This window comes from Neodiprion pinetum, chromosome 4 (assembly GCF_021155775.2).
Source record: "Neodiprion pinetum isolate iyNeoPine1 chromosome 4, iyNeoPine1.2, whole genome shotgun sequence".
Taxonomy (NCBI): domain Eukaryota; kingdom Metazoa; phylum Arthropoda; class Insecta; order Hymenoptera; family Diprionidae; genus Neodiprion; species Neodiprion pinetum.
Genome location: NC_060235.2, coordinates 5,859,835 through 5,885,544, shown reverse-complemented (window position 1 = coordinate 5,885,544; position 25,710 = coordinate 5,859,835). Strand labels below are relative to the sequence as shown.

The 25,710-nt window shown below is 42.3% G+C and overlaps 3 protein-coding genes across 8 annotated transcripts; 2 read left to right on the top strand and 1 right to left on the bottom strand.

Annotated features, from left to right (window-relative positions):
- Window positions 1-57: 57 nt before the first annotated feature.
- On the bottom strand, window positions 58-10,568 carry LOC124216866 (aminopeptidase N). Its single transcript, XM_046621925.2, has 15 exons — window positions 10,420-10,568; window positions 5,162-5,260; window positions 4,805-5,061; window positions 4,505-4,714; window positions 4,244-4,399; window positions 3,803-4,132; window positions 3,584-3,734; window positions 3,357-3,483; window positions 2,918-3,008; window positions 2,277-2,460; window positions 1,737-1,944; window positions 1,353-1,630; window positions 1,063-1,262; window positions 803-979; window positions 58-725 (listed from the first exon to the last, which is right to left on the bottom strand). The coding sequence occupies exons 2-15, from the start codon at window positions 5,237-5,239 to the stop codon at window positions 278-280; spliced, it is 2,895 nt and encodes a 964-aa protein (XP_046477881.1). The 5' UTR covers window positions 5,240-5,260; window positions 10,420-10,568; the 3' UTR covers window positions 58-277.
- LOC124216880 (uncharacterized) lies at window positions 5,551-10,701 on the top strand. Of its 2 annotated transcripts, XM_069135324.1 has the most exons (4): window positions 5,551-5,571; window positions 5,865-5,926; window positions 6,059-8,749; window positions 8,879-10,701. In XM_069135324.1, exons 1-4 carry the CDS (start codon window positions 5,562-5,564, stop codon window positions 9,815-9,817), a joined length of 3,702 nt encoding a protein of 1,233 aa, XP_068991425.1. In that variant the 5' UTR covers window positions 5,551-5,561; the 3' UTR covers window positions 9,818-10,701. The 2 variants fall into 2 exon arrangements, with proteins under 2 accessions (XP_068991425.1, XP_068991424.1); XM_069135323.1 differs by having other exon boundaries at window positions 6,059-10,701.
- Window positions 10,702-10,971: 270 nt separating this feature from the next.
- On the top strand, window positions 10,972-20,575 carry LOC124216867 (aminopeptidase N). 5 transcript variants are annotated; one of them, XM_069135326.1, is made up of 17 exons: window positions 10,972-11,056; window positions 13,344-13,543; window positions 13,659-14,037; window positions 14,116-14,587; window positions 14,648-14,803; window positions 14,900-15,208; window positions 15,303-15,483; window positions 15,555-15,690; window positions 15,838-15,919; window positions 15,992-16,166; window positions 16,927-17,116; window positions 17,380-17,657; window positions 17,915-18,051; window positions 18,244-18,417; window positions 18,590-18,730; window positions 18,970-19,051; window positions 19,142-20,575. In XM_069135326.1, exons 1-17 carry the CDS (start codon window positions 10,987-10,989, stop codon window positions 19,298-19,300), a joined length of 3,321 nt encoding a protein of 1,106 aa, XP_068991427.1. In that variant the 5' UTR covers window positions 10,972-10,986; the 3' UTR covers window positions 19,301-20,575. The 5 variants fall into 5 exon arrangements, with proteins under 5 accessions (XP_068991427.1, XP_068991428.1, XP_046477882.2 ...); XM_069135327.1 differs by having other exon boundaries at window positions 15,303-15,487; window positions 15,559-15,690; XM_046621926.2 differs by lacking the exon at window positions 10,972-11,056 and adding an exon at window positions 11,532-11,739.
- Window positions 20,576-25,710: the final 5,135 nt, after the last annotated feature.

The following is a 25,710-nucleotide window of genomic DNA, read 5'->3' as shown; positions in this document are numbered from 1 at the left end:
GGTTCAGTCGCAAGTGGATGGAAAATGATTTTTGTCCAAATAAGTCTATTCGTAGTATTGGCTGAAAATGTATTTTGCCTTTATTTATTAATAATTACAAAGAAAAACTTCTTCCCGATAAATGTACACAGCGTGAGATACGTCGTTGTAATATACCGATAATTACCATTACAGAAAGAATACGATATTCATTTTACCGACTACTTAAGAGCTATGCGAGAGAATACAGTACGTGAAACATAAGGCTCATAAATAATAACTCTTGTTACTTTTCTAATTATCCTGCGTGAGGCGTGGCCATTGTCGTGGTGGCGGTGCTGGCAGCGGCTATGGCATCCAGATCTTCCTTGGAAAGGTTCGCCGTCAACCAGCGTTCTATAACCGGCAGGTTCTCTTCGCTCCACTGCGTCTCCTCCTTGATGTTCTTCAAAGCTTTTTCTATAATAGCATCGGTCGTCTCAACTTCCCCTTGACGGCTGACGTACAATTCTGACACCATGTCGTAGCCGTCCTGCGTGTTGAAAGACAACGTCGCGGAATTCACGATTCCGTCCCAAAGGTGCTTTTTATCCTGGAATTTTAACTTTATCTCGTCCCAGTTCTCAGAGAGGAAATTGAACAAGGTTGTATATCCCGTTGCGCTTCCCGTTAGCATGCTGAATATCAGATGTATGTCCGCATCCGTGAAGTCAGAGTTCTTTCCAAGTATCGTTTCCGCGAGCAGCCTGAAAACGAAAAGACATTGCAAGTGTAAAACCGGCCATGTGCGTGACATGTTCGTAATACGGCTATGCAATCATACTTTTTAATCTTTGATGCATCCTTCGGGCACCCTGCCAAGGTCTTAAGCAGATAGGTACGCTCGCTCTTGTTTCTTTCCGGTGAGTTCACCGGGAAGTTTATCACACGTTTTAATCCAAAGTCCCACTCGTCGTCGGTTCCCCATTTGAAAACTGGGCAGATGAATTCGTGCGCCACTCTAAAAACAGAGAAGTAAACTTAAATTCATGATCAGCCTGCGAAGAGAATCATTATTATGTTACATGTAATGACGATACTGACGGGTTTCCTTTGTCCGGTTCTTCACTAGCCATCCACTTCTTGTACTGCTCCCGCGCTTCCTTGATACAAGGTTCGTATCCAGCCGTGCACAAGAAGTTCTTCGTCACTCCTCTCAATTGCGTTTTCCACAGAGGTTCTCCCGGTCGTGGTATTTCTCCGAGTCTCGCGTACACAGGCTTTAGCAGTGAGCGAATAAACGCCTAAAAAGAAAAACGGTTCAAGAATAAGTCGAAGATGTCGTTATTTCGTCAACTAAAACAATCCAAACTCTTGGTCCTTGTAAAAATTACCTCAAACTTGAGATGTACGCAGCTGTTTTCAATGCGCCTTCCGACGTGATCGATCATCGGGAATACCGGCTCCCAAACCACGTGGCTTCTTTCTTCCTTCAGGAACAGCGTCATGTTCAGAGCTATTTCGAAACACAGATCTCCGGCGTATGCGATATTCCATGCGTCGTGTAACAGTTTGGCACGGGTTAGAACTGGAATTTTCTCTCTCTCTGGACCCTGCAGGAACTTGGCCAGCATTGCCCAGTTGCGAGAATCGTAGTTGACGGGGAACATACCTGACAATCAGAGTTCACCCTTTAGACATCGGTGAGACGGAAACACGGAAACAGAAGGTGAAACTAAGGAATGTAGTTCAATTGCATTTGGTAAGTTCTCACTTACCTATTTCCTCTGGATTTACAATAACAAAACTATCGTTTGCCGCTACGTCTTTTATGGTCAGGCTTCTGTCCGCATCCTTCATCATCCACACCGTTGGTACAGTTTTACTGAAGTCAAGCTGGGCTTGGGAGACGATGACGATGGGTATGTACCAAGTGTACTTACTCTTCTCAGAAGGCTCTTGAGGTCGGTCTCTCAAGTAAACTTCCTACCGCACAAACAAATAATCAAACTGATGAACGGCGTAGAGAAGAGCAATCGATGAATGCAGGTGCAATTGGCAAACATAATTTATGTACAGGGACATCAATCATACTGTTTATAATTGTCAGGGTCAGTAGTAATCTTTAGAGTGGCTGAACGATCCCTTGAAAAGAACGAATCCACTCTAAGTTTACGACGCCAATTGAATTCCATTATCCTGGTAACTACTATTACGTAATACCTGGTTGGGTCAAGGCATCAACGCACAACCAATATTCGTCGATAATCACCCGAAGGCAGGAACTGCGAGTAGCGAGCAGGGTTTTAATTACAAACCTGACTGAAAGTTATATTCCCTGATCCATAATCACGAGTGACCGTGACGAGAGGCAATCTGTCCCGGTTGATCCAGGAGGCAGCAATGTTGTTCAAAGTTAGACCGGGAATCAGTTTTTGCGACTCGTTGGCCACGTCGTTCAAGCAGGTGTAAATATCATCCGCGAAAAAGGTCCTCGACTTTCTGTGTCATATTAAACCTCAATGTATTTAATCATCGTCTAGTAAACCTTGATGAAAGATTATAGTCGGGAGTCAATTGATCAAAGTTTGATTTGTATTCGCTTGATACCTCATGAAGGATTCTCTCAATACCATACGAAGCTCTATCTCCAAGACGACGCGTGGAAAAAACAATTATCACCGCACTTAATGCTCAAGCTACTCATACCAACACACCAATTAACGTTGAAGGTAAAAGTGAGATGCAAGTTAAGTAATACCTTGGCTGATGTTTCTCATACTCTTAAGACAGCCTGCGACCAGTACTAGTGTTTAAATATGGACGGTCACACACTGTTATTTAATGGTTGGAGACGAATTTAAATTATTACACCCGCTCAGAATACCAATTTTGAATTAGTTATTCCAATAGAACAAAGGCGATTTGACTCCCGACTAAGTAGAGAAGGCATTACTACTCTCGCCACTGATTGTGGATAAATCTCCGAAGACTTCGTTGCATCAAGTCGTTTCCAAGAGTGTAGTTGAACATTCGGAATACCAACGCAGCTGCAATAAAGAAGAAACAATGGTTCAGTCTCTGCCTAACAGTGTGATTGTAATGCTTGCGGATTGTATTGTGCATTACGTGTGCATGCAGCGGCATAAGAATAGTTAGTCTCTCTACGTAACTATTTGCCGTCAGCGCAAACGATAAAATTTAAGATAACACAGACCAACACAAACCCACGTCGAGATTTTCATGCACGCTAAATCTTGATAGCTTCTATTGCCTATTTACTCTATTGTTTTATACAGCGGTCGCCTAATGTACGCCAATGCTTTAATTTCATTCGTTTTAATCCACCAAGTAACCTTGTGTCAAATTCAATTTAAGAAGAAAAAAATACGGCATACTTTTGGCAGCAGTGGCGTCTTGTCTGATTCCATTGATTCTGGAGAACGGGAACCGTTTACCGAACTCATAGTAAAGAGAGTAGAGAGCGGTTGTAGGCCACTTTCCCTCCAGTTCATCGGGGTATATCTGAAATTGCATAGCAATTGATATTCCATTAGTGTTCAGGGGGACAAATGTTGATAGTCGTAACGCCTGAATTATTGCAATAGTACATGCAAATATATACCTCGAGCGTAGTCATTGACGCCAAATACGAATTGAGGGCTTCATTCACTAGGGAATCACTCCACCAAAACGGCGTTGCAAACTGTCCAATCCATTGATAGGCTATTTGGTATGCCGTAGACCAGACTCCAGTGCTGCTCAGTTCACTCTCCCTGCGGAAATGTGTGAGGTACCGATCAAGTGCCTGATCTAAAATTGACGCAATCAAATTAAAACTCACTTTAAGAATATGAGGCCCCAGTTGTCTGATGCCTGGGACGCTGAATACATTGGAATAGCCATAATGTCCAGCTTGGGAACCAGGATTGAAGAGTTAAAGAAGTCTTGTAGGTAATTGATGATCTTGACAACTTTGTCTGGGACCGCTTTCAGGGTCTCCAAATACTCCTTCCGACTCCAGATCCTGATGTCTAGGCTCTTTCCGTTCATTTCATTTACCTTTGTTGTCGGGCTTATACTTTCAAAATCAGAAATAACGAGTGCCAGTTGATGCGATGATATTTGAGGCGTCTGTGCGAAGTGATCCCACACAATGTCCGGTTCTCCCGACCTTAGAATGAAATGAAATAGAATCAGTAATTGTGAGTTTTGAACGGAGCTGCCAGATATTAAATGAATATTCATTATTACCAAGCTGGATTTATTCCTATCGAATACTTACACATCTTCGGTCTTTTCTACCGGGGTATTGGAGCGAGCCGTGTAATTTCTTGGCCGAGTTACACTGAGATTAAAGGTGGCTTTGTAAGCTGGTTCGTCAAAGCACGGAAACATCCTTTGTGCATGATTTGGTCGTAGATAAGTAGCAACGAAGAAACTGCAAAGTAACGGTAATTCAATCAAATATTACATATTTTTAATGTTACACTCAACACTTTTGGACGGTCGCTTTCCTGAATTCTAGTTTAATCTGTCCACTTACTGCTCTTGGCCGCTGGTATCCTTGTACTGATTCCTGAAGAATCCTTGAGTAGCATTTGTGGTAATATTTCCCGAGAATGTGATGTCGACCTCATAGAGATCCTGTACGTCTAGTATTTGTTCCAGGTGAATGATGTACCACGGTCTCTTTGTGTGGCGTTCAGTCCTGGCCACATTGACGGTCAACATCCCGGATGGCCGTGCTTCCTTTCTAGAATAAGTTTTGTATCGTCAGGTAAGAATGTTCAATTACGAAACGACTTTCAACTTCGTTCGTGGATTATAAATGCGTGCTACCAACGTTGGAGAAGAATCCAGTTGAGTGACCCTGACATCCGAGTGAGAAATTTGTAGGTCCGGATGAACATTTAATGTGATTCTATCAGTCTTGTCGGTTGGGACGATGTGGATCTTTACACGGCCCTTGAACTTGCCTTCCTTAATGAAAGGTTGTAGCTCGAGGCGATAACTGGTCGGATGAATTTCTTTTGGGAGTCGATACGAGCCGATCATCGAATAGACTTCATTGAGATCGACGCTACGCTTCTGTCTAGCACTCTGATAAATCAAAAGTTGAAATGAAATACCAATTGAATCATGTTTACAGGAAGTTCAATGTATTATTGTGGGTGTTTAAATTCGAACAATTATCCGGTACCTGTTTTGGGTAAGCTGCGACGGATCCCAAAAATAAGACGGCAGCTAGTACCGTCAAAAAAACGGTGGTTCGCCCCATGGTAGGTTGTCGTTAATTTTTCTGAAACGCAACATAAGACATTTACCATTTGTTTTTGATCCTTCTACTGCTGTAGGAAGTAGATTATGCAATTTCGTGATACAGGTATAGCTATATCAAAGTACAACGTGTTGTCAACGAATTTTTATCACCCGTTTACGACAACCAGTGCGTATCGAATAGACCATTGCTCTCCGTGTAAGATACACAATAATTATTTGCAAATAGCTTATAACGAAGATGCTCATTAGATAAGACGCAGGAAGCGCCCATCCGAAAGTCAGTTCGCATCAGTCGCCCGACAGCTTCAAACCTGTTAGGAATGTTAAGAGGTATAAGTGGAACTTTTATTACTTTATAAACTGGTAGTGATTGCCGCGCTTCAAACTTTATTAACATTTTAACTTTCCCCGGTGGTACGGACAGCCCTTCAGCTCGTGTTATCTCTTGAACAGTTACTTTCGTATCTGTGGTTACAATCATGATTAAACATACAGCACAGAAAATGATATGCAAGCAAGCACGTCAAGTTGTATCTAAAAAATTCGAGAAATTACGCTTTGCAACTTTCTAAAGTCACTATAAACTCGTGGACCCCGTTTCAAGTTGTTTATCTTGTTCACAGAATTTCTGGTCGTCGGCTTCTTGACGTGGCGAGTCGATGGCGTTTTATTAACGCGCAATCAGGTGAGCCCGATCAATTTAATGGTAAATGATCCATTGCCATTCTGATTATAAAAGACCCAATAGTTAATAACGCTTCGGTTACTCCAACCGCCCATTAACTATGATATGCACATGTATCTTTCTACTATTTAGTGCTCTGAGGAACTATCCACAGTCGACAGCGTCCAAGGAAATGTTGGCCGAGTTAGTTGGCCGAAGACGTTTTCCCACACGTCGGTTTACTCCGATCCATTGTGTCTTTCGGAAGATTATCGTCTCATCAAGAGAGAGTGCTCAGACACATGGCTTCCCCGGGTGGCGCCAAACTGCTCTTACGTTTCCCCGAGAAAATCGAAACTTTACTGCCCTCCAGGATATACAGTAGTCAGTGGCAAGGAAGATCACGTTTGCATAATGGTTTCCAGGGAAATGTGGGCCAACACCTGTAGGTTTTCCCCCAAGATCTTCGACGACGTGGAAACCGACTTGTTAATCGCAATTTTTGAACACCTCAAAGAACGCGGGTTGCACACCACGTGGCTTCCCGTTAAAAGATTGAACAATTTTGGTCCTCTGCTTTGGATCGTCCCGGGTCCACTCTGGAGTTCGCGTTTCCACATGTCGGAGGCATTCAAGGTGACTTATGGAGATAGAAGCAAAGGGTGTCTGGTGCTCGATTTATCGAATGGTTTCAACGTGAGGTCTGAGAGTTGCACCGCCACTCATCCCTACCTGTGTATCGTGGAGAAGGATTATTTCGTGCAAGGTGCCTGTCCCCCGAAGTACATTGCCTCACCAATTCCGGGGGATGAGCGGTGCTTCAATCTGATGAAGAGCGAGGAGAGAATCGACTGGCGAGGGGCTATGAACAGCTGCACGACCGCGCAAATAGACAATCCGTTTATCGAACAACTATTTTCTGGAGTGGCGAGGAAGCGGGATTTGAAGGAGACGGAGTTTTGCTGGATAGGAGGTGACGGCAGATACACCAGCAACACCGTGGCAATGGCTGTGAACGGTGAATCCAGAAATTTGAATACCAGCATTAAACTACGTTGCATATTCTGCCAAATTGACGTACCGATTCATCCTGCTCCCAGCATTAGTTTGAAGTTTTACCAAAACGATAAACAGCTTCGCCTTAGTGTTCATGGCGAAGAAGCTCTGTGGAAGTTGTCATCGTCCGATCCCGGAATTCGATGTTTTACCGATGCGAATGGAGACTTGATTCGGAACGTTAAACTGAAGAGGATCTCGGATCAGCGATGGACGTCTAAAGACATTGAGCCAGGCATCGACTTCGAGGATCGCGTTGACCTCAACGTAGATATCCACAAGACGGTTTATCGACTGAAAATCAGTGATAGAGGCCCTGGCTCTTACATTTGTGAGGCTCACACGGTCGGTGGAGAATTATTGTCCACGAAACCTGTGATTGCTTACGACGATCTAAAGGGGAACACGTTCGCGCTGGGGCTTGAGGTCATCGGTGCTTGTGAAAGCATCGAAAAATGCGACCCGACGTTCTACGATATGTATAAAAAACTTGCTACCGACATCGAGGAAACGACGTCTGAACAGTTGGTAGAGGATATTAGGTTGATGCGAATCCTCAAAATTACCCCGGACGGTAACGTAAGTGTTTTATGTCACGTAACCACGAAATACTTTGACAATGAAAATTTTGCTGCAGAGGTTAGCGCGAACGCGTTTATGAGGTCGAAGCGATTGTTTCAGCTACTAGCTGCCATGAACCCGCGAACGTACAAGTTCATTTTTTTACGCAACTGCGACGGTTGCCTGAGGTCGGTCACTGGCAAAGGTGAGAGTCACTTGGTGTGGCCTTATACACATGTCGGGGTTACCGCTGTTTCAGAAGAAATTTGCTTGGACTCGAAGGGACTTCCAGTGCACCGAGTTTGCGAGGGAAGCTACATGCAAGGGGGCGCATGGTCCGAGCCATCCGGCGAATGCGCGAGTGACATTTCACCGTTAACGAGGAGGTTTTACGAAATCAGCAGGAACGTTCAGGCATACGACCGTGAATCAGGGGATGAAGTTTTGAGGCTAGTTGAGAATGTCGAGCAGTTCTCGACCGCCGATATTTATTTCCTCTCAAAAATAATCGAACACGAGGCGGCGACTCACGTTTCAACGGAAGTCACGCTGGAAGACATATCCCGCATCTCGATTATACTGGACAAGGTGATGAGAACAGATAAAACTGTGCTCAGACAGTCCGTGATTCTGAATTCCACTAATATACTCCTGGACTCTCTTGGAAGGCTGCTAGACTTCGCCTCAACGACGATCAGCACGGAATATCTAGCTGAAGATGACGGATTGATCAGCATCGTTAGGTCGAATCTGATCATCTACATATCAGACCCTAATGTCACGAACGTCACTGGCCTGGCACTGATCAAAAACTCCACGAATTCCACCGTGGTGTCCAGCTCTTTCTTTGAATTCAACCTCGTGCCTCTGGGTCCTGACCATAGTATAGAAAACGTCGCTGAACTGGGTGACGTTGAGGTGGCGACCTGGCTACCAAGGAATCTGCTCGACCTTCTAATGAAGCCAAACTACACGAATTTCAACTCGAGCATGGAAAATTCTACCGTAAACGATCCTCTGAGGGTTGTGACTACTCTTTTCTACGATGACACAGTATTCGACAGTGGTTTGAGAGCTCAAAATCCCAACGAGGTTAGCAGTCGAGTGATCAGCATGTCGGTGCCCGGCTACGGCGCGAATCTTCCGTTTCCGATACCGCTTCTATTCAAACCGTTGAAGGGAGCCTCGCAACAAACGAAGACATGCGCTTTCTGGGACTTCGATTATGTCAGTATTTCTACCGTAGCTTCTTTCAGCGCTTGGTCTGAAGATGGGTGCCAGAACTCCGGAAGAACACGAGATCTTTCCGGTGAGTTGAACGTCTGTCTTTGTTCTCACTTGACGCACTTTGCGCAGCTAGTTTTGGGCCACTTTCCGGGTCCAGAGGAAGTTGGGGACCCAGTTTCCATCCAGCACGGGCAGGCCCTCGAGGTGATAACGGTGATTGGCTGCGTCCTGTCCATGGTCGGTGTATGCGGCATCCTGATAACAGCAACCGTCTTTAAGACTTGGCGAAAGAAGCCCGGCAGCAAAGTCCTGATCCAACTGGCCTTGGCTTTGGGACTGGAGAAGTTTGTAATCGGCATATTGCCGATCGTGGATTCCGTGAATTACCCGATTCCCTGCATCGTCACTGGCGCACTTCTTCACTACGCCGTGCTTGCCGAATTTTCGTGGATGCTGGTGACCGCCTGGCTCCAATTCAAGAGATACGTCACGGTTCTCGGCGCTACGCGACCACCAAGATTTTTACTCAAGGCAGCCGCATTCGCCTGGGGAGTTCCTATGATAATAGTTTCCATCGTTGCTGGGATCGATCCTTACGCCTACATGCCGGGAACCGATTCCAAGGTGACTTATTGCTACGTATCAGGAATCGCACAGTACGTTGGCCTCCTCGGACCGGTGATTATCGTTATTTCTCTGAACGCGTTTCTGTTCGTTCGTGTAATTCACAGCATCCTAGGGGCTCAGAATAAAAGACCCAACTTCCATGCCGATAAGACCCTCGTCATCGCGCAACTTAGACTCGGAATCATGCTGTTCTTTCTACTGGGAATCACCTGGGTATTCGGTCTGTTCGCGAAAATCGGGGGTGGTTTACTATTCAGTTACCTATTTTGTATCACCGCTACTTTACAAGGTTTCGTTTTGTTCACGTTTTTTATTATTTGCGATCCGGACACGAGACAACTATGGTATTCGCTTATTAAACTGACTGGAAAAGCATCTGGTACAATCAGCCCAAACTCTTCACCTAGTAGCGCAATCAGTGAGTACAGTCAACGTTATTAAATCCAAACGGATCTCCATTTCATGATTTTATAAAGAAGTTCGAGTTTCAATCTGTATGATTATGGAAGAGCTCAGCTTTAGTCTCATCCGAAAACTTATAAAAAATTACAATTTCTCTTGTGGCATTGTAGTCCGTATTTGTTTGGGGTGGAAGCAAAATATTTCGAAAGAAATTGTACTGAATCGTTTTAGTATGCAATGAATAGAATGATTAATCTTTTCCCAAACTCTGCTATCGTACTCTCTCATTACACATCCAAGTACTAATAACACAAGTGAATATTTGCCTACTGTGACTCATCCTCCAGGTATTTTATTATAACACACAACGAACGTGGGTGGGAGATTAAACCTACTTACATCACATGACGTTAATTCGAAATACCGATGACTATAAATATGCACGAGTGAGACATTTCCAAGATATTTTTATCACAACCCGGAACACGAATAGTTTCATGGTACTCGGATCAACTTTCCTTAACTAGATAGATTACACTTAATTTTAATTAGTGAAATTGATCGATTATTCATCTACAATGATCGCTTATCCCAGAAAAGTGAAAAAGGCTTCCCTCGGAAGAGTAACCGTGTCTAATTACCTTGAGCCAGCAGCGGGTGGAGGATAATTAAACTCGAACTGCCCTGACGAAAAACACTCGTGGTGAACAACTGTTCCCCAGAGACTGCGAGTGTGGAATCTAGGAAGAAACTTCGGGCCATGTCGGTCCGGTAGATTGAGATGAAAAAAATAGGGACCACGTGACCCCCTCTGCTGAAGTCGAAGCACGAAATTGCGTTTACCCACTTAAGGGAACGTATAGTAATGGACACCCACCGGCCCATTATCCAATTCATCGTTCGACGTAACAAAAGTGCCTAATCGTAGGTAAGTGAGGCAGACATAAGCCGGGCTGAACAGTACGGAGCGGATTGTGAATGGGCAATAGGAGAATCGGGTGATCATGATGCTGCGTTGTCAATAGGACGAATGGGACGTGGCCTAGTGTGCGATCTAATCCTTCGACGATTCACGCATGGTGCATGTCACGAGTTTTCCCAATTATGTCCTGCCAACCGGCCGCACAAACGAGCGGATACATTCTCGTTTATTGTCGAGGATGTCAACAGATTATTGAATCTAGGGAACCTGACTTTACCCTACGCGTATGGGTTTAATAACGTATGTGTCCCAGTTCACCACTGCCTCGGCATACGATAAAGCTGTTTACGTTAGCCGTAAGTCTCGCCGCTGGTTAATTATTGCAAATTAAGTTTCACACAGAGGCTAATTCAATTGACCGATTCGGACGGTAGGTTTTGAACCGTTTATTGTTATACATTGCACGAGGTCGAACATCGAAGCGTATTCCATTATATCAAAGTGTCGCATGTTTTACGTGTATTCCTTGTAAGTATACCTGGATTCAATAACTGCTGTTTATTTTACGACTCCGATTGTAATTTATGTTCACACAACAATAAAATCTTCATCTTTCTCTGTCATACGCCTGTACGCGGTCTCTGCAATAATTTCTTCGTTTGTTACATCTTACCGTTCCAGACAATGAGCACGGTAGAATAATTGATCGGAACAATGGAGTACCGTCCAATATCACGTGACTGACCAGGTATTGTGTTTATATAAATGTACGATACTGCTGCGAGTGCATACGAGTCTTGATTCTTGCATTGCCTGATTGTAGAAATGCTGTAATATCGATTCCAATATTTCTGAGATAGGAAAAGACGAAAACATTATTCGAAAGTCCGAATTAACGATCCGTCAGATCTGCTCCACTAAAAATTGGAACGAAACCCTAACTATAACCAGAATCATGCTGACATTATGTCACTTAGGGGCTGAGTATACAAAGCGCCTAAAAAGAGAAGATTCACGGGTGCATTACCGGGTACACTTGGTGAGATAGATTACAGCCATATATTACTACATCAGTATTATAACAGATTAAAGTACATTTTGCATGCGAGGTGGGAGATCCGTTTGTAGAACAATGGTGGAATGGATTGGCGCATATGCAGGTACGGTGCCGATCCATAGGTGGGGGAATTAACGCGTCAACTTCTGGCTCACGGTCCGCACCTCGTCTTCGATAGGTAAAACCGTGGAAGTCGGGATATCGGCAACTCTATAATTGTGCTCGATCTCTCTACCAGCTTTGTACTTTTCTTTCAAATCAACAATTAACGCGATTCAGCTTACTTTTAAAAAGTACGCGTGTTTCCGGTTAACTAATCCGCAATCACAGTGATTTTTCAATGCGCCGAGGGTCCATCAGCTCCTGGGAGCCTTGGGCAAGGCGAAATTGTAAGTTGAAATTTTTCGACTCTAGAACTTTGCGGTTCATCTGCCGTTTCTTCTGCTTCTACCGCACTAAAGCCTGTGGTTTAGCAGATCATTCGATCAAACTAATCTAACCATTTTTGATTTCGAAATGATTTACGCCCCTCTATTTTCTTCCACCTAGACAAGTTCTTTGAGACGTTCAGAAGTGAATAAACTGATTTTAAATTAAAATTCACGTTATTACGAACTGTTCGATTAAAGCTCTTGACGTCTGCCATAATGTATGGCAGTCTTGAAAGCATTTGTGAAGAATCCGCACTTTGATCAATTCTGCAGTGTATACCCATATCTATGTCGGTTCTCCGTGCTGCTGCATTGACTAGAACGGAGGAGAATGGCGTCGTAATTGTTTCGTAGTATGCAACGTTTCTTATCGGATGTGTTATACCACACACTCGCAATTCGTTGTACTCACCCACCTTATACTTGTCCGTCACCTTTTGCTGTTATCGCTTGCTGGACCAAGTGAGGCTCGAGGTGCAATTTACGACGGTGCAACCTGCGTGCGTGAGTGCTTGCGTACGCGGGTAATTCCATTTCATCTCGTGCGCAAGCTGCGTACCTCATAATGATGTTGGACAATTTAAATTCTAACTTCAACTCCGCTTCGATCAGTTTCAGTATATAACCTGACTAGAGCAGTTAAACCGAAAATACAGGCGTTGCGTGATCTAGATGAAATTATAAGCCGCAACTGTGACCTACAAGGTCTTCTCAGCGTGTTTAATTTGTTGAATTGTATCGTGTAAATCGTCGCAAATCGCATGCCTGCAGATAAGTCTTGGATTCAATCGAGATCTTGGCGGTGAACCGGAAGTGGATCAGTAACATAAACAATGCAATTACTTAGTACGCGCTTAGTCCGATCGCCATATCACGCTGCGAAAGATTCGTCGTGTGGCTTTCAATCGGATGTTTCGAATCGAAATGCTTGGATAGCGTGACTTAACCATTCGAGCTAATTACGACGAAATGATGATGTCATTGGACACGATACCGGACTACTATAATCTATTTAAGAATCCACATGATACTTGTACGAATGGTTTTTACTTCCAGTTTGGGAATACGCGAAAAGAAAAGAGCCCTGAAAAATTTTCTAACCCTTATAACTTGAATACAGACTAATCGCTGTCTTCTTCCCCGTTATTGCTTTAGCTGATAACATGGCCCAGATCGCAGGTAGCAGATCAGAGTTCACAACGAGCGATCTCGGGCTCAGTGACACGGAGTATAAACGAAACGGTGGCTGTTTCTTGTCCTATAAGAAGACTGCCGTAATAATCCTGATGTTCATCATTGGTGTCATCACTGCAGGGTTGATAGGAGCCTACTTGAATCCATGGGCGAACAAGCCAGTGAGTTATGTCGATGGTTTTGACTTAGCTTCTTGCATCCAGGAGGTGAACTGACTTGGAGGATATTCGGGAGAAAGCAGCATAACTAAAAGGTGATTTTTGTGGCATTGTGCAGACTTTGACGGCTCTGACCTTAGCTGAAGAGGATGACGTTGAGGGAATCAGACCCTCAGCCAGGTTCTCCGTTTCGCCTTTGATCTTTCCAACACTTTACAAAGTGGAACTGATCCCAGTTACGGAAACAGGAGTGACCAAGTTGAACGGTCATCTAATCGTGGAGTTCGCTTATAACGGAAGTCGGCCCTTGTCAAAAATAGTTTTGAACGCCAAGAAGATCACGGTAATCAAAACGAGACTGTTCTCAGCGGATGATCTGTTATCGGAACATGCTCACTCCAGGAGAAGGAGGGACGGTAACGACGAGAAAGTGACAAATCCTGAGACAAAGAGCACGTCTGAACCTACGCCCCACGATTCTAGAATGACGCCGGAAGGTAAGACTAAATTTCCACAGGTTTATTTCGTGCTTTTTCATTTCCTAATGACGCGAATGCTCTCTTCATCATTGTCAGAATCAGGCTTGGACAACACTTCCTCTCGGACTTCAGTGAATCTATCCAGTATTGTTACGACCGAATCATCCAGTGATAAAGTTGCCACCAATGAAACTTCAGCCCCTACCTCGATTACACCTCCAGAGGTAATCACCACAAGCAACGACGCTTATTTTGAAAAAGACAAGGCTAAATTACCGGCTCCAAGTTCAGAACTGCCCGTAGTCATTCAAAAAATTTCACCACCCTTGATCACGACTCGTCCGACTGTTTCGAGCTCGACGCCCGAGCCTCCCTCACTCTCTTCTCCGAAGAGGAGCACCGAGATTCGAATCGCTAATGACGAGATGGACGCCGTCGATGGTTTCTACGTAATTTATCCGAATTCCCCTATCCTAAGAGGGATCTATTCCGTTGAAATAACGTACGAAGCCAAGGTCGACGGCCAGGCTGTTTTCAATAACACTTACGACCTTGAGAACCAGAAGAGGTGAGTCGAAACTCGATCGCTCGATGATCACTCTCCATGAATTTTATTCAACTTTTCCAGATGGATACTGGCGACCAAATTGAAACCGTTTGACACTGGTACGCTCTTTCCTGGATTCGAAGACCCGGTAGACAAGGCTAGATTTTCCCTGTCAATAGCGAGGCCTACGACTTTTCACACTCTGACTAATATGCCTCTGATATCATCAAGCGCCATGTGAGTAGCGACAAAGCTACGTTGATCCATACCCGACATTGCGGGGTTAGAATTTTCACAGCAGTGTAATAACTGGGACCTGCGCATTCGTTTCAGTTCCAACGAGTTGGCGATGGACCATTTTCAAACGACACCTCCACTCTCTTCGCATAGCCTGGCATTCGCTATCACCGATTTGCAACCGATAGTGGAACCGACTCTTCACAACTTAGAAATACCTCTAACTTTGTGGATCCGAAGCAGAGAAGTTGGTCAGACTCGTTTCGTCTTCGAGACGATGGGGAGAGTCGTGCAAAGCCTGAGGCGTTTCTTCTCAGTCCCGTATCCACTACCTAAATTGGACGTTGCTGCTCTACCTGGACTTGATGGTGACGGCACAAGCAGCCCCGGGCTAATTTTCATCAGGTCAACATCATCTCAAGTTTAATATTAGTATCGACGCATGGTACAATTAATCCTTTTCAACGGCATGTATTATATTCACGTTATCTCGTGACAGGGAATCGATGCTGTCATTGGACCGAGAATCTTCTGCAATTGCGAAGGAGTTTGAGGTTCAGAACCTAATTAGATTGATCGGCGAACAATGGTTTGGAGGGTTGGTCAGCACCCAGACTCGGATGGAAGCTTGGTTCCTCGAGGGCTCATTATTCTACTTACAATACTTACTGGCTGATAAGGCAAGTAGCGATATAACGGAAATTAACAGACCGGAATATTGTTTATAACAGCTGTTTAATCGATTTTTTAGACAGATCCGAGCCTCGATTCCTTCAATTCAATCGGCATCCTTCAGCACAGCGCGTTTGAGGCTGATGCCTACGACGTGTCGAGGTCTATGAGGTCCAAGCTCAAGTTTACAGCTTTGAAAAACACTTACGAAAAGGGTGAGTGACTATTTAAACATACGAGGGACAGAAATTGATAAGTGATCCTCTGAATCCGGTATATCGTCTGAATTGTCGATGGAATTCGATGTTTCTTGTTGTAATATACACAGGTTTTTTTCATGCATAAATTGTTACTCGTTATAGGTGCATGTCTGATTCGCATGTTGAATTACGTGATATCTGACTCGGGATTTAGGAACGGCTACAAAACGTTCCTGACTAGGTGGTGGGTACCCGTTTCACTAGCGTGTAACGATCAATGTTTTGCTGTACTGGATTTCCATTATTGCTTCCACAGGGCGAACGCGAATGCCGATGTCTCCGATTTCCTTGTCTCTATGTCGAAAGAAGCTCAATGGCTTCCGGACGGCGTATCCTTAGCCCAGGTTTTTGCGTCCTGGATTGACCAGGGCGGTTTTCCGGTCGTCACTGTCACCAGGAATTACGAAAGTGCTTCTGCAACCGTACGGCAAGTGAGTTACTGTTAAATTCAATTATCAAACTCACGGGTAGGTACGATATACTGACCGTAAGAAAATACTCATTCATATAATAATAAGTATCCAAGAGATAACTACACACGGTGGCATATAATGGATAAAACTGCTGTCGCCTATCTACACTCAGAGGAATCTACTATACTTTTTGAAATGGAAGTATCGTACGACAGCTTGACTACTGACAATCGAGTGCATCGTTGAAATAATTGTATCAATATTCGAAATGGATGCCAAACTTCCTTAGTTTCTTTGAATTCTGCAGACCATTTCTTTGGCAGGAAATGGTCAATCAGAATAATTAGAAACCGGCATGCAGAGTATACATTTCCGAGAATTTACGTTGTGGAAGATGAAGCATCAACTTCAACGCATATAGGTAAATTGAATAATAGCAGAAATGATGGCGACGCGACGGGGCAACAGTTCACGAAAACAACGAACGGTTCAAGGAGTACCAAGAAGGAGATGTGGCGCCGGACGTAATATGTTACACTAATTAACTCATCAGACTCGAACAGTAGTTACAATTACTTGAGACGTGGCGATTGTTCGTTGCAGACTAAGGGAAGGCCTAGTTATTGTTGGATCCTCTGTTAAATTAACATTGACTCATCGGTTGATTGAAAAAGAACTCTATGTTCAATTCACTGTCAGCCGAAGAATCATGCGTTACCCTGGATTATTTTCTTTCAAACTACCAATCAAAATGACACACGGTCATTATTCATTCCAGGAGCAATTTGCTTTCGATAACGAAACAATAACAAATCGCAAGTTGTGGCACGTTCCTGTTACTTACATCGTCGATGGAGAGAACTGGTCGTCGCCGTCAAGAACGTGGATGAGCCAGGAAGAGGCAACTTTGATCGGGCTCGGGAATCACGGTGAAAAAAAGTGGCTTTTACTGAACGTTAATCAAACCGGTGAGTCGATTCATCAGTGTCAAAAAAATTAACACCATATTCGACTCAAGAGTTGCTTGTTACGCTGATTACAATGAACCGATAAATTTTTTGGACTCCGACTACTTTCGTCTTGATCACCTCGACGAAGTTGGTGGAACTCAGAGTAGAAAGTTACAATGTGCATAATTTGTATTCTAAATTTGGTTTGGATAATTACAACAAAGCTCATCATCTTCGGCAACTAAGTGTACATTACTTCGTGAATTGTATACTGTTCAAAGGCTACTATCGGGTTAATTACGACTTGGATAATTGGAGCCTGTTGGCGTCGGCCCTCGACTCGAAATTCGATAAATTTCCGGTAACAACGAGAACGTCGTTAGTCGACGATGCTCTTAGCTTGGCTTGGGCCGGCCGCTTGGCGTATCCTGCAGCTTTGAACTTAATTCAGTTCCTTCACAAGCGGGAGACACACCACTCACCATGGACGGTCGCTTTTCAGAATATGGAAAAGCTCAACTACCTTTTACAGAATACTGCTGCATATCCGAGCTTTCAGGTAATCGATCGGTTTTAATCTTTCGTTTGTTAAATTTTAGTGCCCGATTGGTGTATTGCTGTAGAAATTAGCACATCGTATGTGTCGTATTCTTATACGTGGAGTGATTGCTCAACGTTTAATTAATAACAGGTAATTATTAAAGAGCATGAGTTTGCAGTTATGGAAAATATACTGATCGAAGCTGATAGTGAGTTATACGTAGTGAGGTTTGCACACCAGCCGGGTTATAGAAAGTGGTATTCTTTTGTTTTCAGAATTTCATGGTGAAATTCGTATCACCTCTCTTCAAAAACGTAACAGCATCCAGCGCTGAAACGCAGCTCAAATTGATTGCTATCAAATGGGCATGTCTAGTCGATAATCCAGAGTGTCAGAGCTATATGAAAAAACTGTAAGATTATGTATTCTCGGATAGATTTTCTCACTTTAAGATTTTACGGAGTTTAAACCTACGAGGGAATTGGTATGGGTATATTCTAATAGATGGGGAAACGAAAATGATGAAAAACATTAGCGAAATTCTCTCTATGTTTGTCACGATATATTCTTGACTTTAATTTTCTTCAATTCTCACAATTCGTAGTTCCAACGTGCCTAATTACCTCGAAAAAACTCACCAATGCACCCTGGCGAGATTCGGCGGAAAGCTGGAATGGGATTTTCTACTCTCGAAAATCTCTGTCGCTTCGAATAGAGAAACAAAATTGAAACTCTTATCAGCTTTGCCGTGCTTTCAGGTGGAATGGATCCTTCAGCTGTGAGTATGCGGTTAACTCAATGTGATGAAAATAATCGTGACGCGTTTTTGCGCGTAAAGTTATACAAAAATTGTGATTGATTATTAGGGTGAGACAAAAGCGTGTTGTATCAAATATCAAATGAACTAGAAAACCATAATCGAATCGATTTTCATTGTTTTTCTATACAAGACTTTTGAGCGACATAATGACCGAAGGGAAAATCGACGAACACGAAACTCTGGAATTACTTCGCAGCTTTCGTCAAAATCCAATGGCTTCTCGATCGGCATTCAAATTTCTCCGAAGATACTGGAATGAGATTTTCCAAAGGTTTGTTTTTTTATTTTTCATAAACATGAATACATAAATTATTATGACAGGTTCAAACCTCAATTCTTAATGGATTTTATTTACTAAGTGTGCGATTATTTTGTACAAGTCTGGAAGATTTTTGTCTTGTTATTTTAAACTACGCAATAAAATGGTAAAAAAAAGAAACTCGATGCTGTGTTGAAATTCTGTGTGATCAATTTTTTGGACAGAGAATTTACCAACAACATTCTTTACAGGTTTTCAAAATCGTATCCAATCCTGAAAGCGTTCGTCCAAGCATCTGCTAGCGGTATTATGGATGAACAAGATATCAAAGACGTAAGTAAGACATTTCATTCTGAAAAACGAAACACAGGTTAGAATAAAATAACCATATAAATAATATACCGATGTATTGCATTTTTGCAGTTTCAGATTTTCAAAGAGAAACACTTCGACAGTTTGAAGTTCTTGGGACACACTATAGGAGTTGCTGAGGCCGAAGCCAGGTCAAGGAATTTATGGCTCAAGGAGAATCTGATCGCGGTTCAACGGTGGCTGGACGATTATATCAGACCAACGATATAGTGATCACAGAATCTGAAGAAGCTCAAAGAACAAGTTGATTAGTTAATTGCAATATGCAGTAAAACACATACTTGCAATTAAATATTAACTGACAACGTGTTTACTCGCGTAAATTTCAACACTCGTTAAGGAAGTGCAGCGCAGGGAAGTTGCGTGGATAGTGAAGTTCTTGGATTTTGAAATAACGAAGAAATGTCGATTTGATTACAGAAAATTATATCGTTCAAATTCGGATGGATTTCCTTTTATTGGCTGCGTCATTAACGAAAATTTATCTTCAAAAATTAGGTATATCGTGAAATTTTGTATGTATGGAAAAGTTGGCTTGATGTTGAGTGAAATCTTGTTTGATCTTCATTATTATTACGATCTCGGTACGTGTATTTACAATAATATAAATCTTAGGATAATGGCTTTTGATACTTTATCGTCGTCATAGAAATGGATATCTGACGATTGGACATGATAAACTTGTTTCTTGTTTCTGTCGAAATGCTTGAATTTTACAACGCGACAACCGATGAGGGGCGGAGTGATTCGATTCAAAAAAAATTTCGATTCGAAAAAATTCATAACGAACATTTCTTACGTTCAATGTACAATTATTGGAACGGATTTGGCATTTCTAGACTAGTTGCCACTTTTGAAAAAAAATGAAACGGGTTTCGGTATTACCGTTCGTTTCTGATCATAATTTTAGATTATTAAAAAGGAAAAAGAACATCGTTTCTTTCGAAACGAAACTTTCAGTAGGTTTTAGAAGTATTGGGTAAAATAAGTCCGTACATTTTTTTGAACAGAATAATATTTCTTTCTGTCAAACCATTTGTCTTTTATACATTTTCACTTTTATCGCAATTGTTAAGATTGAAGACAACACATAATAATGCAATAGCAACATATTTACGAAAATATGTGAAGGCGAATGTCTTTATTACTAAGAATGATGAATCGAGAGAGTTTGGAAAAAAAAACACGAACTTTATAATAAATAGAGTATAAATTATTGTGTACATTTCAATATGTAATTCCGTGGTAATCGATGTGATGTTCTATGCAATGTTCGGAAAGCATATTACGTGTAAGATAAAAAACCAATAATCTGTTGATAATCTTACTCTGTGTGTTAAATTACTACTTAAGATTCGATAATTGTGCGAATGACGTAAGTTCAACGGAATAAACTATCGTCGTCAAATTCATTATGCGTAATATATTTCGAAAATAAATCTGAAATGTAATCAATTATCTTAAGAATAAAATTGGTTCGATTGATATTCGTGGTAAGAATCATTCCACGTCGGTGAAAATAAAAGAATACCTGAAGTGGTTACTGCTGCAGGATATATATATTTTAATTGTGCATTATATCTATTCGGAGTGCACACGATCTAATCCTTTCGTGGAAGAATTCCATCACGATGAAGTGCATCGCAAAATAGATTTCAGAATTTTTTTAAATTGTCAAAGATTTAACAAAAAATCCGAAAGAGTTAGTTTGTCGGTAAAAAGACTTTCGTCTCAAAAACGATTTGCATGATGCTTTCTGGAATAATTGAACCATCAGAAAGCGCAAAAGAGATCTGAAACCCCAACCGACCAGCAGTTGGAAAAATACGAAAAAAAAGGACGAAAATTGATTCTTTGTATAGATAATACAGATGAGAAAATGAAGAGAAGACACAATATGATACATCATACATCGTGTCCTGCATGCGGAGTCTTGTTGTACAATTACGCGGGCCGAAAATTTATCTATATCTTCAAGTTATGATGATGACTATACGATACGGTACTAAGCATATTCTGATTCCAACAATGAATACTGCACACTGATTACCACGTCTGAGTATAAGATTTCTTAAGCGATGTTTCATCATGTTTTTGCAGTCTTCGTTGTCTTTAAATTTACTTCTGATCTGAAATTGTGACATTACTACACACTGACACTCAGACACTTGTACAATAATGAGGGCATCGTCAATAAAAGGACCTAATGCTACGAATGTGTGACTCTTCTTCGCGACTATAATTGGGAATATACGTCGGGGATTTACTATAATTTAGCCGAAAGGTTTGATTTGTTGTTGGGAAAGTTGACCCTGTTGTTTTTTAATTTATCGAGTGAAGATTTTTACAGATATAAAGAAGATATGAAAAATGGCTGAGAGTCAGCTCCTAGAGGACTACTGAGAAAATTACCTGGTTTTACTGCTGTAGCTACCGATGACAAAATCGTAGCGTATCTGGACTGCGCCCAATCGAATTCTCTCGCAAAATCACGTCGGAATAGTGCCAGATAGATTTCATTCCAGCACTTTTCAAAATCGCGAAAATTTTCGCCAAAAATGCAATGGGGTTGGCCTTACTTTTTTTTTGGGCAAAAAACTTTTGGTCTCGGATTTGATTTAAATGACCCTTACCTGACTAATTGGACACCCAGGAACTCAGAAAACGCAGCGAAAAGGGCGTGGGATCAACAGGAGAGAAATTACGAAGGATTAACCAGCTGCTGAAAAATATGAGAAACACAGGGTCTCCATTTTCGGCTGTAACTTCTCATTCGTTGCTCGCAGCGTATTGGGACTGCGCTCAATCGTTTTCCCCGGCAAAATTACGTCGGAATAGTGCCAGATAGAATTTATTCCAGCACTTTCCAAAATCGCAAAAATTTTCGCCAAAAATGCAAAAGGGTTAGCCTTGCTTTTTTTTTACGCAAAAAACTTTTGGTCTCAGATTCGATTCGTATGACTCTTTCCCGACCAATTGGACCACAAGGAACTCAGAAAACGCAGCAAAAGGAGCGTGGGATCAACGGGAGAGAAGATACGTTGAAAAAAGCACCTGCTGAAAAATGTCGAAAATTCAGGTTTTCGTTTTTTGGCTGTAACTTTCGATGCGTTGATCGCAGCGTATTGGGACTGCGCCCAATCGATTTCTCTTGCAAAATTACGTCGGAATAGTGCCACAATTATTTTATTCCAGCACTTTTGAAAATCGCGAAAATTTCCGCCAAAAATACAAAGGGGTTAACCTTCCTTTTTTTTTGACCAAAAAATTTTTCGTCTCAGAATTGATTCGTATGACTCTTTCCCGACCAATTGGACCCCAGAGAACTCAGAAAACGCAGCAAAAGGAGCGTGGGATCAACGGGAGAGAAGATACGAGGAAAAAAGCACCTGCTGAAAAATGTCGAAAATTCAGGTTTTCGTTTTTTGGCTGTAACTTTCGATGCGTTGATCGCAGCATATTGGGACTGCGCCGAATCGATTTCTCTCGCAAAATTACGTCGGAATAGTGCCACAATTAATTTATTCCAGCACTTTTGGAAATCGCAAAAATTTTCGCCAAAAATACAAAGGGGTTGACCTTCCTTTTTTTTTTGACCACAAAATTTTTCGTCTCAGAATTGATTCGTATCACCCTTTCCCGACCAATTCGACCCCGAGGAACTCAGAAAACGCAGCAAAAGGAGCGTGGGATCAACAGGGGAGAAGATACGAGGAAAAAAGCACCTGCTGAAAAATGTCGAAAATTCAGGTTTTCGTTTTTTGGCTGTAACTTTCGATGCGTTGATCGCAGCGTATCGGGACTGCGCCCAATCGATTTCTCTCGCAAAATTACGTCGGAATAGTGCCACAATTAATTTATTCCAGCACTTTTGAAAATCGCGAAAATTTTCGCCAAAAATACAAAGGGGTTAACCTTCCTTTTTTTTTGCCCAAAAAATTTTTCGTCTCAGAATTGATTCGTATGACTCTTTCCCGACCAATTGGACCCCGAGGAACTCAGAAAACGCAGCAAAAGGAGCGTGGGATCAACGGGAGAGACGATACGTGGAAAAAAGCACCCGCTGAAAAATGTCGACAATTCAGGTTTTCGTTTATTGGCTGTAACTTTCGACGCGTTGATCGCAGCGTATTGGGACTGCGCCCAATCGATTTCTCTCGCAAAATTACGTCGGAATAGTGCCACAATTGATTTATTCCAGCACTTTTGAAAATCGCGAAAATTTCCGCCAAAAATACAGAGGGGTTAACCTTCCTTTTTTTTTGACCAAAAAATTTTTCGTCTTAGAATTGATTCGTATGACTCTTTCCCGACCAATTGGACCACAAGAAACTCAAAAAACGCAGCAAAAGGAGCGTGGGATCAACGGGAGAGAAGATACGAGGAAAAAAGCACCTGCTGAAAAATGTCGAAAATTCAGGTTTTCGTTTTTTGGCTGTAACTTTCGATGCGTTGATCGCAGCGTATTGGGACTGCGCCCAATCGATTTCTCTCGCAAAATTACGTCGGAATAGTGCCACAATTAATTTATTCCAGCACTTTTGAAAATCGCAAAAATTTTCGCCTAAAATACAAAGGGGTTAACCTTCCTTTTTTTTTGACCAAAAAATTTTTCGTCTCAGAATTGATTCGTATGACTCTTTCCCGACCAATTGGACCACAAGGAACTCAGAAAACGCAGCAAAAGGAGCGTGGGATCAACAGGAGAGAAGATACGAGGAAAAAAGCACCTGCTGAAAACTGTCGAAAATTCAGGTTTTCGTTTTTTGGCTGTAACTTTCGATGCGTTGATCGCAGCGTATCGGGACTGCGCCCAATCGATTTCTCTCGCAAAATTACGTCGGAATAGTGCCACAATTAATTTATTCCAGCACTTTTGAAAATCGCGAAAATTTTCGCCAAAAATACATAGGGGTTAACCTTCCTTTTTTTTTGACCAAAAAATTTTTCGTCTGAGAATTGATTCGTATGACTCTTTCCCGACCAATTGGACCCCAGGGAACTCAGAAAACGCAGCAAAAGGAGCGTGGGATCAACGGGAGAGAAGATACGAGGAAAAAAGCACCTGCTGAAAAATGTCGAAAATTCAGGTTCTCGTTTTCTGGCCGTAACTTTTCATTCGTTGCTCGCAGCGTATTGGGACTGCGCTTAATCGTTTTCACCGGCGAAATTACGTCGGAATAGTGCCAGATAGAATTTATTCCAGCACATTTCAAAATCGCGAAAATTTTCGCCAAAAATGCAAAGGGGTTAGCCTTCCTTTTTTTTTACGCAAAAAACTTTTGTTCTCAGATTCGATTTAAATGACCCTGACCTGACTAATTGGACACCCAGGAACTCAGAAAACGCAGCGAAAAGGGCGTGGAATCACCAGGAGAAAAGTTACAAAGTAGAAAGCACCTGCTGAAAAATGTCGGAAACTCAGGTTCTCGTTTTCTGGCCGTAACTTCTCATTTGTTGCTCGCAGCGTATCGGGACTGCACTAAATCGTTTTCCTCGGCAAAATTACGTCGGAATAGTGCCAGATAGCATTTATTCCAGCACTTTTCAAAATCGCGAAAATTTTCGCCAAAAATGCAAAGGGGTTAGCCTTCCTTTTTTTTTACGCAAAAAACTTTTGGTCTCAGATTCGATTTAAATGACCCTGACCTGACTGATTGGACACCCAGGAACTCAGAAAACGCAGCAAAAAGGGCGTGGGATCACCAGGAGAAAAGTTACCAAGGAAAAAGCACCTGCTGAAAAATGTCGAAAATTCAGGTTTTCGTTTTTTAGCTGTAACTTTCGATGCGTTGATCGCAGCGTATTGGGACTGCGCCCAATCGATTTCTCTAGCAAAATTACGTCGGAATAGTGCCACAATTATTTTATTCCAGCACTTTTGAAAATCGCGAAAATTTCCGCCAAAAATACAAAGGGGTTAACCTTCCTTTTTTTCTGGCCAAAAAATTTCTCGTCTTAGAATTGATTCGTATGACCCTTTTCCGATCGATTGGACCCCGGGGAACTCAGAAAACGCAGCAAAAGGAGCGTGGAATCAACGGGAGAGAAGATACGAGGAAAAAAGCACCTGCTGAAAAATGTCGAAAATTCAGGTTTTCGTATTTTGGCTGTAACTTTCGATGCGTTGATCGCAGCGTATTGGGACTGCGCTTAATCGATTTCGCTCGCAAAATTACGTCGAAATAGTGCCACAATTAATTTATTCCAGCACTTTTGAAAATCGCGAAAATTTTCGCCAAAAATACAAAGGTAACCCCTTTGTATTTTTGGCGAAAATTTTCGCCTTCCTTTTTTAACCTTCCTTTTTTTTTGACCAAAAAATTTTTCGTCTCAGAATTGATTCGTATGACTCTTTCCCGACCAATTGGACCCCAGGGAACTCAGAAAAAGCAGCAAAAGGAGCGTGGGATCAACGGGAGAGAAGATACGTGGAAAAAAGCACCTGCTGAAAAATGTTGAAAATTCAGGTTCTCGTTTTCTGGCCGTAACTTTTCATTCGTTGCTTGCAGCGTATCGGGACTGCGCTTGATCGTTTTCACTGGCAAAATTACGTCGGAATAGTGCCAGATAGAATTTATTCCAGCACATTTCAAAATCGCGGAAATATTCGCCAAAAA

What these genes read in the sequence shown, in the direction of transcription:
- LOC124216867 (XM_069135326.1), top strand. Translation starts at nt 10,987, where the DNA reads ATGGGTTTAATAACGTATGTGTCCCAGTTCACCACTGCCTCGGCATAC. An exon ending in CCCGGGCTAATTTTCATCAG is followed by an intron (nt 15,209 to 15,302) that starts GTCAACATCATC and finishes ATCTCGTGACAG; the next exon opens with GGAATCGATGCTGTCATTGG. An exon ending in CAGAGCTATATGAAAAAACT is followed by an intron (nt 18,052 to 18,243) that starts GTAAGATTATGT and finishes CACAATTCGTAG; the next exon opens with TTCCAACGTGCCTAATTACC.
- LOC124216880 (XM_069135323.1), top strand. An exon ending in TTTTATTAACGCGCAATCAG is followed by an intron (nt 5,927 to 6,058) that starts GTGAGCCCGATC and finishes TCTACTATTTAG; the next exon opens with TGCTCTGAGGAACTATCCAC.
- LOC124216866 (XM_046621925.2), bottom strand. Translation starts at nt 5,239, where the DNA reads ATGGGGCGAACCACCGTTTTTTTGACGGTACTAGCTGCCGTCTTATTT. An exon ending in CAACTGGATTCTTCTCCAAC is followed by an intron (nt 4,715 to 4,804) that starts GTTGGTAGCACG and finishes AACTTATTCTAG; the next exon opens with AAAGGAAGCACGGCCATCCG. An exon ending in TGTAAATCCAGAGGAAATAG is followed by an intron (nt 1,631 to 1,736) that starts GTAAGTGAGAAC and finishes TCTGATTGTCAG; the next exon opens with GTATGTTCCCCGTCAACTAC.